The sequence below is a fragment of the Dendrobates tinctorius genome, unplaced genomic scaffold (assembly GCF_039654945.1).
Source record: "Dendrobates tinctorius isolate UK_male_01 unplaced genomic scaffold, ASM3965494v1 ptg000060l, whole genome shotgun sequence".
Lineage (NCBI taxonomy): Eukaryota > Metazoa > Chordata > Amphibia > Anura > Dendrobatidae > Dendrobates > Dendrobates tinctorius.
This window is the reverse complement of record NW_027361728.1, coordinates 43548781-43569092: the sequence shown is the minus strand read 5'-3', so window position 1 is coordinate 43569092 and position 20312 is coordinate 43548781. Positions and strand designations below refer to the sequence as shown.

Sequence of the window (20312 nt, the reverse complement as noted above, 5' to 3'; positions counted from 1 at the left end):
TTGCATGTGACTTCCGTCTAGCCTCAGGGGGTGTGGCCGGTCTCTGCAGGACACAGCAGGCTGAAATTCCTGCAGAGACCAGCCATGCCTCCCTAAGACTAGTTGGAATTCACATGCAGGTGCAACATGTAAAAATCCACAAAAATCTGATGCAGTCGTAAAAATATCCGACTTTTTTCTTGCACCCATAAACGTGAATAGGTGAATCTAATCCCTTTTCAGAATCAAATCACAGGAAGGAAAAAACACTTCACTCTTAAAAGTTGATATTTTGCAAGGTGATTTTATTGATTAGCATATGTACAAGGTGAACTAGATGGGGTAAATAAGCGACAAAATTATGACATTTTTTTTACAGATGGATTCTGTCATTGGTCATCAGCACTACCCCATGGAAAAACATGGGTCAGTGTTCTATCTGATAAAAAAACGTATCACACTCGTCCGATGTATACACTGGTGTGCACGAGCCCTAATTCTGACAAATGTCTGAAATCTGCAGAGACAATACTAATGCTTCCACCAACAATTTAGATTCACTGAATTATTTGAACCTTCATAAATTCTTGATTTTGAATTCCTAGAATTTACTATTAGAAATAATTCCTGGTTAGGCACTGACATCAATAGGTAGAATGTCAATGAAATAGAAGCACAATGTCTTAAGACACGTAGAAAAACCTATATTGCCGCAGACCCACTAGTACTATTGTTGGCTATATCTGTTTTGCAATATGCCACAAACCCATCACATATTATGAGCCACTCTCATAAACTTGACGCATCTTCTGCCTGGTCTAGTTTTAAGCTGTCTAAATTTAAGACAGTAAAAATCTATCTACCCAGTGTGTTCACACATATCTTTTAGAGAATAATGTGTCAATTATATCTTATTATTGTAATGTACAGACTTGTAGGTAGGCGGCCTATAATACAGTTATTTCCGAGGTATCGTGCATACTGATAATCAGAGAAATGTTTTTTCTAATCATGTCCCAACATAACGCAGACTTTTTGCACAGTACCACTGGAGGTTTAATTTTTTCATTCTCATTTTCATTTAATATTTCTTCAACCCTAAAAGAAAAATAATAAAATAAGCGGAAAAGAGTTACTGTGGGAAGTGAAGATGCAAAAATCATCAAACTCCTATACAAAACACAAGTCAAACTAAAGCAATCCGTAAAAAATGGCTGGTTACGTCCTTGTGGTAAATTTTGTGGTACCCATCTGTAAAATGTTAGACAACTTTGAAATGTACACATTTGGTTGAAATCTTAAGAGGAGAGGAAGAGTGATGAGCGGGTATACTCATTGCTCAGGTATTTCCGAGCATGCTCTTTTGTCCTCCGAGTATTTTGGCATGCTCGGAGATTTATTTTTCGTCGTCTCATCTGCATGATTTACAGCTGCTAGACAGGCTGAATACATGTGTGGAATGCCTGTTTGTTAGGGAATTCCCACATGTATTCAGCCAGTCTACAAGTCGCAAATCATGCAGATGAGACGACGAAAACTAAACCTCCGAGCATGCCAAAATACTCAGAGGACACTCGAGCAATGAGTATACTCACTCATCACTAGAGAGGAACAATCGGAAAAAAGTACATTAGGAACATGCCACCACTTGCCATTTTTTGGGAAAAAAAATTCTCACCCAATGTACCACTTTTGGTCATCTAATCCCAAGGAGCTCCCAGGTATTCCAGTCCGTACTTTGAGAAATCTTGGGACACGACGTTCGATCAGCAGAATGGTTGCAGCAACCTGAAATTAATCAAAAACTTAGGCTGCAAATTTTGTTCCGCTCAACATGTCTTTAGGGTTTCTATATGAGTTCTAGTTCCCCAGTGTCATGATAATTAGTAATTACTTGTAATTAGTGGAAAATCAGCATGAACTCTTAAAGGCGTTAAAGCAATATTACTACTGAATGGTTAAATACATTCACTATGTCGGATCAAGTCCAGATAAGTTTTTACTTTGCAGTATTAATAGTTCTTTAGAAGGAATATTTTAAGATATGACATAATGATTGCTGCGGTTCGTGGCCACCACTGATGTGGAGAATGGGGTACAAATACCTGTATTTTCCATAATTCTTCTCTTTCTTGTGCTATTCGCCAGTATGTGTTGTCCATCATTGCAATGAGCATGTTCAGCAATAGAAGGTAGACAAAAACCATATACACCGAGTATGCAATGTATAACAGAGGGAAAGATGTGTCTGAAGGAATCTGCAAGTCAGTCAGTCCCATCATTATTTCAATGGCAGAATACAACATCATCGCAAAGTCATTCAGGAAAGGGTTAGTTTCTGGTTCCAGTGTCTGGTACATAATATAAAAAGCTGTGGAAAACAAGATTAGATTATATCTATGGATATTTATTTGCAAAATTACAAATCATGGTGTATAACTCAAAGAACTTGTAATACTCCAGTGTTCGGGTATTGCCAACAATTACGATAAACTTCAAAAATTGACATGAAATACTGAAAATTGAAAATACCATTAGACATCAAATGCCCAAAATAAAAAAAAACTTTACTTCCCTGATAAATCCCCTGCCCCCCTGATACACCAATCTGGTTCTCCCCAACAGCCTCTATCTACTTTCATGCTGGAGTCATGTGAAATCTGCCCACTGGACGGGAATAAGATTGCTGAGACCACTGATTTGGCTGCAGCTGTCATATGGATAAATTCCAATTTACTACCATTTGGAGTAACCGAAAACCATGAGGAAGAAACAATAGTCAGAGCTGGAGTGACAGGGGACTTATTGTAACAGATAAGTAATAGTTTTTGTGTTATTTAGCCTAATTTTTGTTGATCCTGGAAAACTACATTCAACTGATCCATACTTCTGAAATGCTCAAAAATGCATGCAAAAACTATACACAGTTCTGTTAATGGTTCCTCGGAGGTATATTATAATTTGATTATATTTGTATGAAACAGTAAAATATTTTAATAAATGTAACTTTGTAACTTATTTTACTATGAAAGTATGAATATTCCTCATTTTTATGCCAGCAGACATTCTGTAGAAATCTGGTAGATCAATAGTTTCATAGTTTTAAGGGTAAGGGACAACACAAGTCCCTCCGGTGCAGTCTATAACATAACTAGAGTTGAGCGAATATGTTCGGAATCGGTTGCCAAATCTGAATTTGCCATATTCGTGCCATATTGTTACCCTATTCATGCCAAATTTATGTTTGATGATCGGTTGTGAATATATTCGGTCATTTCTGCTCCCATTGACTCTAAGGACATTCAGCTGTGTTCGGCGAATATTGCAAAAACAATATTCGCCGCCGATCGTAGCACCAACCGAATTTTTAAAAATTTGCTCCACACTATAGGTTTAGTGTGGAGCGAGAAAGGCAAGAACTTCAAGAGACAGATGCTAATTGCCACATGTTTTAGTCCGGAATGAGTATTTCACCTAATATGGGGCAATCAGACAAGTTCTCTGAATCAACATCCCATCATGGAATCTAGGACCTATAACTTGTAATATTATATTTATAAAAAAAAAAATCCAGACTCTCCTTGTACTTTTTTTAGTAAGTCAACCATTACAATATCATGTGGCAGAGAGTTTCATAGTCTCACTGCTTGGGCAGAAAAGAATCACTGTTTTCTGTAGTTTGCTTAAAGTACAGAAAGTATAGTCCTTCACAATATAAGGGCTTTTGTGTATATGTACGCTGTTATAGTTTGATATGTAGCCAGTGGTAGACTGTAGATTTCATTATTCTAACATCCAATTGTCCAAAATGTTTGCTGTTCTCCCATTAGGCCATAATACCTTGAGCTTCAATCTAAACATGGCAGAAGTTGCTTTTAGTGATGAAACCTCATAGCTGATATACTTTAGCATTTTTCTTTGAACTTAAAGAGACTGTCAATCCAGAATTCCACCTGACGCCACGCAACCAGTCCCGGAGGTTCTTATCTAGCAGTCTTCAGCTTTTTGTGTAGATTTTTGCCTATAAACACTATAGGCACATGGGAAATAAACGCATTTCCCGTTAATTAAAATGCACCACTTAATTTACGTAAATCAAATGTTTTACGTCATTAGAACTAGATTAATGATATCTGCTATTTATTGTGTAGACAATTGTATAGATTTGTAGTAATACAGTTTTTCTATTCTACGTCTTTTCTACTCAGTGTCTGCCATAAATGAAATGCTAAATGATATCAAAGTTTATATTGTAATTAAGCATAAAACCAGTCATCCCTTACCAGAGGTAAATCCGATTATAATAATGAACACTAAGCAGAACCAACAGAGAAGATCCGCGAAGATTATCTGCAAGAAAGAAGATGGAAAAATAAAACTGTGCCAGTAAGCTTCAAGACTGAACAAACAAGCTGCTACTATTGGATTATCCTCATTAGATGACTAAGGAAAAAACTTTTAGGGCGTTAATTAGTAAATAATTTTACTGATAGTTTATATGTAGGAAAGCCAAGACTAATATTTGCTGTCAACTGTATGTCTTTTTTTTTAATTAATTTTAGTTTTAACTTCTAATCCTAAATATTAAAAAATTACATTTTATTCAATGCTCTAAAAATATTTTACTTATTGGAGAAATTGTTTGTGCTATAGAGTTGCACTTTCTAAGTTGGAACAAAAATATGCATTTATGACATCCATTTTGGAAGTTACAGAGAACTTCTTTTGGTCATCTCGTCACATAGGGTCTAGAGAAGTTTCAAGGTTACACAGGTCCTTCACTTTTCCCTAATGTCTGGAAGACTAGTGTATACAGTTGTCCTCAAAAGTTAACATACCTCGGCAGAATTTTTGCTTTCTTGGCCTTTTTCAGAGAATATGAATGATAAGTAAGACCAAAACTTTTTCTCCACTAATGGTCAGTGGTTGGGTAAAGCAATTTACTGTATTCTCAAATTACTGTGATTTCTCTTTTTAAATCATAATGACAACCCAAAACATCCAAATGACCCTGATCAAAAGTTTACATACCCTGGTGATTTTTGCCTGATAACATACACATAAATTGGCACAAATGGGTTTGAATGGCTACTAAAGGTAACATCCTCACCTGTGACAAATGCCTGGAAAATTGTTCGGGGTGCAAAGAAAAACCCACAAATAACATCATACTGGACTCTCTGAAAACTAGCGATGTGGCTGTTTCAAGATGCACAATAAGGATGCATTTGAAGAAAAATGGGCTGCATGGTCGAGTCGCCAGAAGAAAGCGAAATGACCATGATCAAAAGTTAACATAGCCCATTTCTTAATACCGTGCATTGCCCCCTCTAACATCAATACCAGCTTGAAGTCTTTTGTGGTAGTTGTGGATGAGGTTCTTTATTTTCTCAGGTGGTAAAGCTGTCTACTCTTCTTGGAAAAAGCCTCCAGTTCCTGTAAATTCCTGGGTTGTCTAGCATGAACTGCACACTTGAGATCTCCCCAGAGTGGCTCAATAATATCGAGGTCAGGAGACTGAGATGGCCACTCCAGAACCTTCACTTTGTTCTGCTCTAGCCAAAGTGTTTTGGATCGTTGTCATGTTATAACGTCCAAGTACGTCCCATGCACAAATTCTGGGCTAATGATTGCAAATTTTCCTCCAGTATTTGCTGCAGTCATCTTTCCTTCAACTTTGTCCAAGTTTCCTCTGCCTTTGTAGCTCACACATCCACAAAACATCAGCAATCCACCTCTGTGCTTTACAGTAACAATGGTGTTCCTTTCATTGTAGGCCTTGTTGACCTCTCTCCAAATGTAACATTTATGGTTGTGGCCAAAAAGTTCAATTTTGGTCTCATCACTCCAAATTACCTTGTTCCAGAAGTTTTGAGGCTTGTCTCTGTGCTGTTTTATGTATTGTAGGTGAGATACTTTGTGGCATTTGTGCAGTAATGGCTTTCTTCTGGTGACTCAACCAGACCATGCAGCCCATTTTTCCTCAAGTACCTCCTTATTGTGCATCTTGAAACAGCCACACTGCTAGTTTTCAGAGAGTCCAGTATTTCATCTGATGATCTTTGTGGGTTTTTCTTTGCATTCCAAACAATTTTCCTGGCATTTGTCACATTTCACAGGTGAGGATGCTATTTTTAGTAGCCATTCAAACCCATTTGTGTCAATTTCTGTGCAAGTTTGAGCACAACTGTACATGATCCTCTAAATTTGAGTACCAGGATGAGTACAAGTTACAGATTACAACTGAAGAATGAATTGATAAGAGATTCCAAATCAAGCTACATACTTTTGAGATCTACCAGCTGAACACTTTAGATGAAAGATATTTTTTCTGTCCACCTCATACATATACAAAATTGAAGAAAAAGAGATTTGCAGTGTAGTGTTTCTTTATTCGACCATTAAAGGTCACACAATAGAGGACGGGCAGATTACATGAAGCATGCAAGGAAAAAGCGGACAACAGCCATTTCGCGTACACAGACGCTTCAACAGGTACAGGATGCAGAGCACTGTTATCCCTAGCAGCGTGTTGCATACTGTGTGCCGGTGATTGATCCTGGACTAGTTGCTGGTGGATTAGTGCCTTGGTGCCGTTCATCTGTGTTTTCTTTGAATTTAATAATATACAAAAATGACTTGTATATGCTAGCAACTTATCTCCTCCAAGAATTGAAACATCATGCACGCACCCAGGGACCTCTATGTCAGGTGTTTAGGGGCATGAAATTAGATGTCGGCCAACTTCCCCCCTTACAAGAAAATATATCATGCCCCATGTATTGCGAGCATACATGTAGTCAACAATTTTTGGCCATGCTTGTTTTATCTTACAATTCCATATAATTGGTGGCCAGTGACCCTTCAACTTAGAGTATGCACAAACACCTTGACTACTTTACGCTCCATACTGCTGAAAAGACTCCAGAGTATTTGGAGTAGTTGAGATGTTTGTGTGTACAGAGAGCTTATGTGAACTGCTACTGAATGTGTGCTACTAGCAGGCTGCATGAACCTTATAGAATATCTATGAAGACTGTAAGACCGTATCCACTGTCAGTCCATCCTCCATGCTCCAAAGTTTATGCCAAATCCATCTATACCCCATATGGTCACAGACTGCAAGTCTGTCCTCATTCTGTTCTTCTAAGGTTCAGAACCCCTAGGCCTTTCCCTCTCCCATCATAGCCATTCAGCTGCTAAGCTATGACCTGCGAATAATTAGAGCACTCACACACTCATCTCAACACTACTGTTTACTCCTGAAGACTTGATGAGGTATTAAATAAAAGTTGAGATGTGCTTGTCTACAGGCTCAAATAACAAGTAGTCAACCATAAAGCCACTGCCTAAGAAGCTGCTGGCTTAACCGCTTCTAATATTCATGAGAGTGAATTACTGAAGGAAGACTGGGAGCTAACTGCGCTAAGTGCAGGAAAGAAGTCTGTGATCACCACACTCAGTGTTCATTGACTGAAGGATCATAGAGCTTCACTAAATCAACTCTTTCCTCTCCTTGTTTGTTATTCTGTGTGCTTGTACTGCTCATAGCCTTTGGTGCATGCGCAGTACAAACTTAGGAAAAATATAAAAAAAATCACGGACTGTGCTTTTCACTGCTGGGCACTATGGTTGGTACAAAAACACCTGTTTAATGTTAACTGTCTGTAAATGTATGGACTTGTGGCAATACAGTGGAAACTTATAATTTAGAAATAGTATTTTTATTTTTTTCTGGGTAATATTTTGATAGAGATATAAACAAAACTACCAGTGTTAATAGTAATGAAAAAGAAAACTTGGGAAAAAAAGACCAAATAAAAGCTAAATGTAGACTTGATAAACTATGAAGAGCCAAGGCCTAATTGTAGTAGAAGAGTCACACATTCCTTCCGGTAGGAGGACAAGCAGATCCCTTTGGTACTAGTGTGAATTCATTCTCACGTTGCTGAGATGTTCCATGAATTCCCTGTGCATTGTACACAGTCATATATATATGGTGCAGACTATTTTGAAACTCCTTTTAGTTTATTTCCAGGAAAACCAGTGACGTTATTTTCTGCTCTGTTTCCATTTCATATACAAGCTTCTTACCTTCTGAATCATTATTGAAAATTGGCCCAGCATTTTAAATCCTCTGGCAAAGTAGATTGAATTGCACCATCCAATTATTAAAGCCAGAGAAAGTGGAATTGCTTCTCCCTCATGTCCTAGTGCTCGCAATATTGCTGCAGAGAAAATTAACAGCGAATAGCCCACCCTATGGAAAACACAAACTTAGTTATTGGGCTGGTGGATGATTCTGCAGGCATCCGACAGCACTACACAAAGCCATTGACAGGAGATGTACGTATTTGATCTATATCTGATTCGCTTTTTGAATTGTTCTCTACGTGCCGCAATATCAGGACTGCTGTATAAATTAATCAAAACTGATGGATACAAATTAATCTAACAGGCCAAGGCCTAAAGACCTTTGTGTTCTCCATGCTGACAATTCATAATGTAGTCAGTCAATTTGGAGTCTATTAAGCTCCAGTGACAGAAACTTGCCACAATGACAATGTGCCAGACAGCTTGTCGTTATGACATGTTTATAAGCAAAAGGAGAAGCGTTACTTTGGATTAACATAGTAATCAATTGGATTGCGGATGCTGGCAGACACTGTGCTCTTTATTAGGGTTAATGGTTTCGACTCTATAGAAAGACAAAGGAGTTGTGTGAATTTCCATTTCATTGCTTCGACTGTGCAGAGCGGAATGGTTAATCCCGTGCATATGGGAGTTGATAAACATGGCTCGTTTTGCTCGAAAAAACATAATGCTCTTTGATGATTGGAATAAAACATGTTTCTTTTTTTGTAAAGCTGGCACCACAGCAAGCTATGCAGAAAACGCATTGGGTACTTGGCACGGCAAGACAGTATTCTTCACATTGTGTTTACCAAGACGAGCTGAAAATATTGCTTCTATCTACAGAAGTTCACTTTTAAAGGAAGAGTCAGACGGCTGTATAACTAGGACAAGGTTCACAAAGTAATGCTCGGTCTGGCCATCGGCTCTCCTGACCCGAGCATGAATGCATGTATTCCTGTCACGCCGTTTGGTCTGTACCTGTTTGTTGGTGTGACAATGCATGTCTTTACTTTAACCCTTTGCTCCTTTCCCCCAATTGAGCTGGGATACTGTTGGCTGTTACCTGTATGGAACCTTCTCAGTTCCCTGCTCTGCTGTGTAGTCGTACATGTGTTGTTAGATCTTTGCTCTGCTGCATGGCCATCCGCATGTGTGGTCCCTGGTTGCCGCTGTGTAAGCTGTCCGCGGGTTGCGAGGTCACTTGCAGCTGGTGCATGACTTTTCACGTGTGTCTGGGTGTGCAGCTGCTGCCAGGTGCCCTGAGCCTCAGTTCCTGCACTGATTGTGGTGCAATGGTTTCTGTTTGTGCTTAGGGCATGTGCAGCCACACCTCCCCTGCTTTTATCAGGGTTAGTGTGTGTACTTGAAATGCTGTCCCCAGTCAATGGCTGAGGGGCAGCACCTATATAAACTTCCCCTTCCCTGCTGGGCATGGCCAGAGCTACTCACAAAGCTCTTGAACTTTGTCATGTGTTTTTGGTGTTCCTGGACCTCTCCTGTCCATGTTTTGGTACCAAGGTCCTTGCCTTGATTCCTGTTTTGTCCTATTCCTGCACCTGTCCTGGAGGCGGTACATCCAGGCCTGAATCCTTGACATTGTACCTGTCCTGTACCTGACCCTGTTTGAACAGTGTCTGCTGTATTATGTTTCTGGAATCCCTCTGTGTCTGGAGCCTCGCACCCAATGACTTCTTGTAACCAGTGTTCCTGCTGAGCATCTACTACTCTACGCTTTGGCTACCATGCGGTGCTAGCTCCTTGCAGACCCAGCAATCCTGCGGTCCTAGCACCATCACTCTTGAGTTCCTTCCCAACTCTGATGCCCGGTGCCTGACGACCGCACTCTGGAACCTGATGACAGCTGCCTGGAGCTTGGAGCCTGATGACCACAATGGTGCCTTTAGGTCTTGTCAGATGTCGAGAACCGAACGACTCCTGTCTGATGTCTGCCGGTGAACCGGATGTCCTTATGTACCCTTATATCCTGCCTGTGTCCCGATGTCCTGCCTATGTGTGCCTCGGTGATCCGTTGGTGCCTTGGGGTCCACTGGGTGGTACCCTTCTAGGTGATGTGGAATCGGGAGTCTGGCTTAGCCCTGGTTCGTCTACGTAGTGTGTGACTTTACTTTAGTAAATTTTACGTTCTTTATACCTGAAGTTGTGCGGTGTTATCAAGTCCTATGTGTTGTCTCCTTGTCCACATGCTCAGCTGCCACAGAATACCGGTCACTGCCCTTCCCTAGTCTGGGTAGGCTCGAGTCCTCCTCTATGGTATAGAGGGTCCATATTTTGTCCCCGGGGGATGCCCGCCCCTCTCCGTCATGGTCGGTCGGCGTGGAGGCGCCTGCTGGGCCGCGTCTGCGGCTGCAGTTTCCGTGACAATTCCTATGTAGCTGTCATGCTCGGGTCAGGAAAGCCGATGGCTAGTCCAAGCATTGTAATTGCGATCCTCATCTGAGTTACACGGCCAGAGTCTGACTCTTAGAATTCTACTGATTTAACTAAAGCAAAACAAAAATGTAGCTACCTAGTACAAACTTCATTTATTTCCTCCTGAAGTAGGACATAAAATTGGCAATCACATCACGGTTTCATTCACGTTATCTAACTTGTAACTGTCTAATAATATGTTTTATGTAGAATGTGAACAACATTAACCCCTTAGCTAATTTTGACCTTAATGACCAGGCCAATTTTTACAATTATGACCACTGTCACTTTATGAGGTTATAGCTCTGGATGCCTCCACGGATCCCACTTATTCTTACATTGTTTTTTTCATTGCATATTGTACTTCTTGCTAGTGAGAACATTTCTTTGACTTGCGTTTATTTATGAAAAAAATGAAAATTTGGCAAAATTTTTGAAAATGTTGCAATTTTCAAACTTTTAATTTTTGTGTCCTTAAATCAGAGAGCTATGTCACCCAAATTAGTTAATGAATAACATTTCCCACATGCCAATTTTACATCAGCACAATTTTGTAAACATATTTTTTTTGTTAGGACGTTATAAAGGTTAAAATTTGACCAGCAATTTCTCATTTTTCCAACAAAATTTACAAAACCAAATTTTTTAGGGACCACCTCACATATGAAGTGACTAGATGACAGAAAATGCCCAAAAGTGACACCATTCTAAAAACTGCATCCCTCAAAGTGCTTAAAACCGCATTCAAGAAATTTATTAACCCTTCAGGTGCTTCACAAGAACAAAAGTAATGTAAAAAAATAACATTTAACTTTTTTCACAAAAAAATTACTTTTGACCCAAACTTTTTATTTTCACATGGGTAACAGAAGAAAATGGACCATAAATCTGTTGTGCAATTTCTCTTGAGTACACCGATACCACATTTGTAAGGGAAATCCACTGTTTGGGTGCATTGCAGGGCTCAGAAGGGATGGAGAACCGTTTGTCTTTTTGAATGCAAAATTGGCTGGAATCGATGGCGGGCACCATGTCGCATTTGGAGACAGCTTGAGGTGCCTAAACAGTGAAAATCCCACACAAGTGACCCGATTTTGGAAATCACACCCCTCAAGGATTTTATCCAGGTGTATAGTGAGCATTATGAACCCACATGTACGACTCAGAATTTGATAACATTAGACCGTCATATTGAATATGTGTTGGTTGCGGATTATTCCAGATAATCTCCAAGTGTGTGACAACAGAGCTACTTTATTCAGGAACAATATGCTTAATAGCTCAGGAATAAATTATTTGCGTGTCTCTATTTGTGCAGCATCTACAACAGGCTGCTCATCTTCCATACACAGACACAGGAAATACAGTCACATGCTCTCCCTGTGTGAGCCTCTGGGAGTTTTTTTGTTTTAACTTTATAAACCGCATACAAATCTAGCAACTGAACACTCAGACAGGAAAGGAGTTGTTGCACCAAATATATTCCAACAATATGTCATCATTAGTGTTGATCGCAAGTGTTCGCTACTCCAGTTTTCATTGGTGCTTGGGTATTCACCGAATATCATGGGTGCTTGAGTCCCTGTCCCGCATGTTTCGTGTCTGTTAGACACCACAAAAAAACTTGCAGGGATCTGCGATACTCGGTGCATATCCAAGCACCCAATGCAAACTCGAGTAGCAAGCACTTGCGCTCAACACTAGCCATCATATCATCATCATTTTTTTTACTTTTGAAAAAACCCTAATTCGAACTCTAACCCCAACACAACCTTAACTTGAACCCTAACCCCAACCTCTTACCCTAACACAACCCAACCCTAACACAACCCAACCCTAACCCCAACACAACCCTAACCCCAACACAACCCTAACCCTAACACAACCCTGACCCCCAACCCTAACACAATCCTAACCACAGCCCTAACCCCAAACCTTACCCAAACTCCAACCCCAACCCTAACTGCAAAAAATGGAAAAAAAATTAAAAAATTTTATTTTATTATTTTTGTTTAACTAAGGGGGTGACAAAAAGGGGTTTGATTTATTATTTTTTTATTTTGATCACTGCGATAGTATATCACAGTGATCAAAATGAACCAATAAGAAAGATTTCCTATTGTTGCCAGGTACCGGCTGGCAGATCTCAGTGGGTGCACTGCGCATGCGCCCGCCATTTTTTCCAGGAAGAGGACAGAGCAGGAGGGCCCGGAGATGGCATATGAGAGAAGAGAGAAATTAATTGATAATCAGATTTTTTTGTCATCTCCGTTATTCAGTGAATAACGACTATCACATGACATGGGACTGTAAAAACAAGCCCTAATTATGTTCTCCAGGGTCTCATCTATCCTCGGTAGCAGAGATCCTGGAGATTTTCAGACATTGGGAGGGGGGGGCACTATACCCTTATTTCTAACCGCCATTAAAAAGCATCGCTGAGGATTAACTACCCTTACCTGTTGTCATTAAGAGGTATATTGGTGGTCCTTAAGGGGTTCAATCAGATTTGTCACCAGATTTCATAATGCAATCTGCATAGATTATTAAATATAGCTATTAAGTGCAATGAAATTAGTGTACTTACTATGAAAATTCATGTCAGAATGGCTGTACAATCCTCAAATAAAATGAGCATTTTATGAGTTCAGCTAGAACCATGGAAACTCACTGCAAATTATACAGACATTCTTACATGAATTTTCAAACTAAGTATTCCAGTCTCATTAGGTCTAAGATCTATTTAATAATCTGTTTCGAAACTTGGTAAGTAAACTTGGACACATAAGTGGATACAAAACCCACGCTTTGAGGATCCAATATACGATAGGGAACAAATGCAGTATGGATGCAGTTTTATTTGTCAACACGTTTCAAGGTGATCATCATACCTACTGTATCATAGCTAACGTTGTGGTTTGTCCTGATGAAGAGGTATGATCACCTTGAAACGTCTTGACAAATAAAACCACGGCAAATACCATTTTACTCCTTATTTGTAAACCGGATAAGACCCTATTGAGATTTTTGTCATTCCAGTTTTTATTGAAATATGGTGACTAATTTGGTTTAAAACCTTCCTACAAAAGAATGTATTTGTTTCCTGCATTCAGACATACAGACACGTTCTGGGAATGGTAGGGGGACCAGGAGTTGTGGTGGTCTCATCAGCAGCAGATGCTGGCTATAATACACTGCTAAGCTCCCGCTCTATGTGCTGGGACTGTCGCTATCTGCCGAAGGAAGATTGTAAAATTAGGACTCGCTCAAAGTGGTGACACAAAAACAAATGTTTTTCTTTCTTATAAAGTGTATTTACTGTGCACAAATAATAAAAACATACATAAAACTAAATAAATTTGGTATCGACATGATTGTTCTGATGTATAGGATAAAGGTAGCACTTTATTTATGCAGCACGGTAAATGGTAAAAATGTAAACACAAAAAACACAGTGACAGAATTGCTGTTTTATTTATATTTCTCCCTACAAAGAGTTAATAAGTTTGATAATAAGTTTTATGAATCGTAAAATGATGCCACTGACAAATACAACTCGTTCAAAAGAAACAAGTTTTCAAAGAAATATGTCACCAAAAATAAAATTAAAAAAAGTTATGGCTCCTGGTCTAATCTATCAATCAATCTATCAATCTACATATTGTATCTACCTATCTATAAGAAAAAATGGAACAGCACCGTATAGATGAAGTCAGGGTACAAGGACTTCCAAACAAATATCCATTTGTATAAAGAAAAAAAAAGAAAAAGGAGGCTGCACTCCAATAAATGATGAAAAAAGTGGACTTTTTTTTAGCCCATATGATGTGGCAACGTTTCGGTTGTGAACAGCCTTTCTCTTGGTAACAGCTGAAACGTTGTCACACCATATGGGCTAACAAAGTCCACTTTTTTCATCATTTATTGGAGTGCTGCCTTCTTTTTTTCTTTTTTATCTATTATAAAGATTAGAAGCAACACTCCAAAGTAATAAATCAGATTTACATTGATTATTTACTGCCCATATACACTCACTGGCCACTTTATTAGGTACACCATGCTAGTAAGGGGTTGGACCCCCTTTTGCCTTCAGAACTGCCTCAATTCTTCGTGGCAGAGATTCAACAAGGTGCTGGAAGCATTCCTCAGAGATTTTGGACCATATTGACATGATGGCATCACACAGTTGGCGCAGATTTGTCGGCTGCACATCCCTGATGCGAATCTCCCGTTCCACCACATCCCAAAGATGCTCTATTGGATTGAGATCTGGTGACTGAGGAGGCCATTTGAGTACAGTAAACTCATTGTCATGTTCAAGAAACCAATCTGAGATGATTCGAGCTTTATGACATGGCGCATTATCCTGCTGAAAGTAGCCATCAGATGTTGGGTACATTGTGGTCATAAAGGGATGGACATGGTCAGCAACAATACTCAGGTAGGCTGTGGCGTTGCAACGATGCTCAATTGGTACCAAGGGGCCCAAAGAGTGCCCAGAAAAAATTCCCCACACCATGACACCACCACCACCAGCCTGAACCGTTGATACAAGGCAGGATGGATCCATGCTTTCATGTTGTTTACGCCAAATTCTGACCCTACCATCCGAATGTCGCAGCAGAAATCGAGACTCATCAGACCAGGCAACGTTTTTCCAATCTTCTACTGTCCAATTTCGATGAGCTTGTGCAAATTGTAGCCTCAGTTTCCTGTTCTTAGCTGAGAGGAGTGGTACCCAGTGTGGTCTTCTGCTGCTGTAGCCCATCTGCCTCAAAGTTCGACGCACTGTGCGTTCAGAGATGCTCTTCTGCCTACCTTGGTTGTAACGGGTGGCAATTTGAGTCACTGTTGCCTTTCTATCAGCTCGAACCAGTCTGCCCATTCTCCTCTGACCTCTGGCATCAACATGGCATTTCCGGCCACAGAACTGCCGCTCACTGGATTTTTTTTCTTTTTCGGACCATTCTCTGTAAACCCTAGAGATGGTTGTGCGTGAAAATCCCAGTAGATCAGCAGTTTCTGAAATTCTCAGACCAGCCCTTCTGGCACCAACAATCATGCCACGTTCAAAGGCACTCAAATCACCTTTCTTCCCCATACTGATGCTCGGTTTGAACTGCAGGAGATTGTCTTGACCATGTCTACATGCCTAAATTCACTGAGTTGCCGCCATGTGATTGGCTGATTAGAAATTAAGTCTTAACACACAGTTGGACAGGTGTACCTAATAAAGTGGCCAGTGAGTGTATATGATTTATTACATTGGAGTGCTCCTTCTAATTTTACCTTTATTTGGAGGACTATCTATCTATCTCTGTATCTATTTATCTATCTATCTATCTCTGTATCTATCTATTTATCTATCTATCTATCTATCTCATATTTATCTATCTCATATCTATCTATCTATCTATCTCTATCTCTGTATCTATCTACAGTGGGTACGGAAAGTATTCAGACCCCTTTAAATTTTTCACTCTGTTTCATTGCAGCTATTTGGTAAATACAAAAAGTTCATTTTTTTCCTCATTAATGTACACTCTGCACCCCATCATGACTAAAAAAAACCCAAAATGTAGAAATTTTTGCAAATTTATTAAAAAAGAAAAACTGAAATATCACATGGTCATAAACATTCAAACCCCTTGCTGAGTACTGAGTAGAAGCACGCTTTTGAGCTAGTACAGCCATGAGTCTTCTTGGGAATGATGCAACAAGTTTTTCACACCTGGATTTGGGGATCCTCTCCAGTTCCATCAGGTTGGATGTTGAACGTTGGTGGACAGCCATTTTCTGGTCTCTCCAGAGATGCTCAGTTGGGTTCAGGTCAGGGCTCTGGCTGGGCCAGTCAGGAATGGTCACAGAGTTGTTCTGAAGCCACTCCTTTGTTATTTTAGCTGTGTGCTTAGGGTCATTGTCTTGTTGGAAGGTGAACCTTCGGCCAAGTCTGAGCTCAAGAACAGTCTGGAAGAGATTTTCATCCAAGATATCTCTGTACTTGGCCACATTCATGATTCCTTCAATTGTAACCAGTCATCCTGTCCCTGCAGCTGAAAAACATCCCCATAGCATGATGCTGCCACCACCATGTTTCACTGTTTGAATTGTATTGGGCAGGTGATGAGCAGTGCCTGGTTTTCTCCACACATAGCCTTTAGAATTATCACCAAAAAGTTCTATCTTTGTCTCATCAGACCAGAGAATCTTATTTCTCATAGTCTGGGAGACCTTCATGTGTTTTTAGCAAACTCTATGCAGGATTTCATATGTCTGGCACTGAGGAGAGGCTTTCATCGGGCTACTCTGCCATAAAGGCCCAACTGGTGGAAGGCTGCAGTGATAGTTGACTTTGTGGAGCTTTCTCCCATCTCCCTACTGCAACTGTGTAGCTTAGCCACAGTGATATTCGGGTTCTTCTTTACCTCTCTCACCAAGGCTCTTCTCCCATGAGTGCTCAGTTTGGCTGGATGGCCAGGTCTAGGAAGATTTCTGGTGGTCACAAACTTCTTCCATATAAGGATTATGAAGGCCACTGTGCTCTTAGGAACCTTGAGTACTGCAGAAATTCTTTTATAACCTTTGCAAGATCTTTGCCTTGCCACAATTCTGTCTCTGAGCGCCTTGGCCAGTTTCTTTGGCCTCATGATTCTCATTTGGTCTGACATGCACTGTGAGCTGTGAGGTCTTATAGAGACAGGTGTGTGCCTTTACAAATCAAGTCCTATCAATTTAATTAATCAAAGCTGGACTCCAATGAAGGAGTAGAACCAGGGCCGGCTCCAGGTTTTTGAGGGCCCTGGGCAAAAAAGTCTCAGTGGGCCCCCTCCTTAACACATACCACGATTCATGCCTTGTAGCATCCGTGGTGCCAGCCAAAAATGGACATGTCTCCATGTGCATCAAACAGACACGCATGTGATCCACACGGACACACACTCTGTGGCCAAAACACTTTCATGTGAAGGAGGCTATTGATTAGTAGTGTACATATGAAAGAAAGATGAGAAAGAAAGAACAGAGAGAGAAAGAAAGAAAGAGAGAACAGAAAGAGAGAATGAAAGAACAGAGAGAAAGAAAGAAAAAAGGGAGAGAAAGAACAGAGAAAGAAAGAACAGAGAGAAAGAAAGGAAGAACAGAGAGAAAGAAAGAACAAAGAGATAGAGAAAGATTAGAGAGAGAAAGAAAGAGGGGAAAGAACAGAGCAAAAGAACAGAGAGAAAAAGAAAGAAACGGGAAAGAATGAAAGAACAGAGAGAGAAAGAAAGAGGGGAAAGAAAGAAAGAAAGAACATAGAGGGGAAAAGAAAGAAAGAAAGAAGGAAAGAAAGAACAGAGAAAGAAAGAGTGGACAGAAAAAAAGAACAGAGAGAGAAAGAAAGAGGAAAACAAGAACAGAGAGGGAGAGAGAAAGAAAGAGGGGAAAGAAAGAAAGAGAGAACAGAAAGAGAGAAAGAAAGAACAGAGAGAAAGAAAGAAAAAAGGGAGAGAAAGAACAGAGAAAGAAAGAACAGAGAAAAAAGAAAAGAGAGAAAGAAAGGAAGAACAGAGAGAAAGAAAGAACAAAGAGATAGAGAAAGATTAGAGAGAGAAAGAAAGAGGGGAAAGAAAGAGAAAGAACAGAGCAAAAGAAAGAACAGAGAGAAAAAGAAAGAAACGGGAAATAATGAAAGAATAGAGAGAAAGAAAGAAAGAGGGGAAAGAAAGAAAGAAAGAACATAGAGGGGGAAAAGAAAGAAAGAACAGAGAAAGAAAGAGTGGACAGAAAAAAAGAACAGAGAGAGAAAGAAAGAGGAAAACAAGAACAGAGAGGGAGAGAGAAAGAAAGAGGGGAAAGAAATAAAGAAAAACATAGAAAGAAAGAACAGAGAGAAAAAGAGTGGACAGAAAAAAAGAACAGAGAGAGAAAAAAAGAAAGGGGAAAGAAAGAACAGAGGGGTAGAGAGAAAGAAAGAGGGGAAGGAACAGAGAAAGAAAGAAATAGGGGAAAGAAATAAAGAGGGGAAGAAAGAAAGAACAGAGAGAGAAAGAGAGGAAAGAAAGAACAGAGAGAGAGAAAGAACAGAGAGAAAGAGAAAGAGGGGAAAGAAAGAACAGAGAGAGAAAGAAGGAAGGGAAAGAAAGAAAGAACAGAGCGAGAAAGAGGAAAGAAAGAACAGAGAGAGAACAGAAAGAAAGAAAGAGGGGAAATAAAGAGAAAGAAAGAACAGAGTGAAAGAACAGAGAGAAAGAGGAAGAAAGATGGGAAAGAACAGAGAGAAAGAGGAAGAAAGATGGGAAAGAAAGAAAGAACAGAGAAAGAAAGAGGGAAAAGAATGAAGGAAAGAAAGAAAGAACAGAGAGAGAAAGAGAGGGGAAAGAAAGAAAGAACAGAGAGAAAGAAAGAAAAAGAACAGCGAGAAAGAAAGAGTAGACAGAAAAAAAAGAGCAGAGAAATAAAGAGGGGGAAGAAATAAAGAAAGAACAGAAAGAGAAAGAAAGAGTGGACAGAAAAAAACAACATAGAGAGAGGAAAAAGGAAGAGGGGAAAGAAATAAAGAACAGAGTGGTAGAGAGAAAGAAAGAGGGGAAGGAACAGAGAGAGAAAGAAAGAACAGAGAGAGAAAGAAAGATGAGAAAGAAAGAAGGAACAGAGAGAGAGAAAGAGAGAAAGAACAGAGAGAGAGAAAGAAAGAACAGAGAGCGAAAGAGAGGAAAGAAAGAACAGAGAAAGAAAGAAAGAAAGAAAGAGGGGAAAGAAAGAGAACAGAGAAAGAACAGAGAGATAGAGAAAGAAAGAACAGAGAGAGAGAAAGAAAAAAAAATTAGAGAAAAAGAACAGAGTGAGAAAGAAAGAAAGAACAGAGAGAGAGAAAGAAATAGAGAGAGAAATATTCTATAAAGATACCATAGCAGCCCGGCTCCCATTGTAGTGCCCACCTGAGCCTCCCGATGCAGGACATATCGTGATCTGCTCACATGGCCGGCATCCCCGATTCCAAGGTGATCTCGCTGTTCACACTGTCGGAGGAGGACATGGTGATGGATCTAAAGCATTCCCTGAAGTGCCTCCATGGTTCCCTCAAAATCTCCTCCTAAAATTACCTAATTTCCAGTCAGCTTCCAGCACATCACTTCCAGTAGAACGTCGCGTGCGAGTTTTGAAGTGCTCCTTGGGGGTCCGTCATATACTCCTGTGTCCGTGGGAAAAGTAAGCTCCCGGATGGGGCAGTCACTCTCTCAAAATCGGGACTGCCCTGCTGGATCCAGGGCCGGTTGGGAGGTATGAATGCTCCCCACCAAACACATCATACACGCATGGCTTCGCACACCTCATAGACACATGGTTCCGGTTTGTATGCCTCGTACACATGCGGCTCCGCTCCGCACACCTCATACACACACGGCTCTGGGCTCCGCACAGTACACCTCGTACACACACGGCTCCGCTCCGTACACCTCGTACACATGCGGCTCTGCTCCGTACACCTCGTACACACGCGGCTCCGCTCCGTACACCTCGTACACACGTGGCTCCATGCCATACACCTTGTACACACGCTGCCCCGCTCCATACACCTCATACACACGCGGCTCCGCTACGTACACCTCGGACACACGTGGCCCCGCACACCTCGTACACACGCGGCTCTTCTCCGCACACCTCGTACACACATGGTTCCGTTCTGTACACCTCGTACACACACGGGTCCGCTCCGCACACCTTGTACACACACGGCTATGCTCCGTAAACTTTGCACACACACGGCTCCGCTCCGTACACCTCGT

The 20312-nt window shown here is 40.5% G+C and overlaps 1 protein-coding gene across 2 annotated transcripts in view; it reads right to left on the bottom strand.

The window, feature by feature from the left end:
• Positions 1–267: 267 nt before the first annotated feature.
• LOC141092600 (transient receptor potential cation channel subfamily V member 6-like) overlaps positions 268–20312 on the bottom strand; it is a 189628-nt gene continuing 169583 nt past the window's right edge. For both annotated transcript variants that reach the window (XM_073578928.1, XM_073578926.1), the window contains 5 exons: positions 8074–8239; positions 4263–4329; positions 2085–2350; positions 1658–1767; positions 268–1077 (listed from right to left, as the gene is read on the bottom strand). In XM_073578928.1, coding sequence (XP_073435029.1) covers positions 927–1077; positions 1658–1767; positions 2085–2350; positions 4263–4329; positions 8074–8239 — 760 coding nt within the window. In that variant the 3' untranslated portion in view covers positions 268–926. The remainder of the gene's footprint in view (positions 1078–1657; positions 1768–2084; positions 2351–4262; positions 4330–8073; positions 8240–20312) is intronic.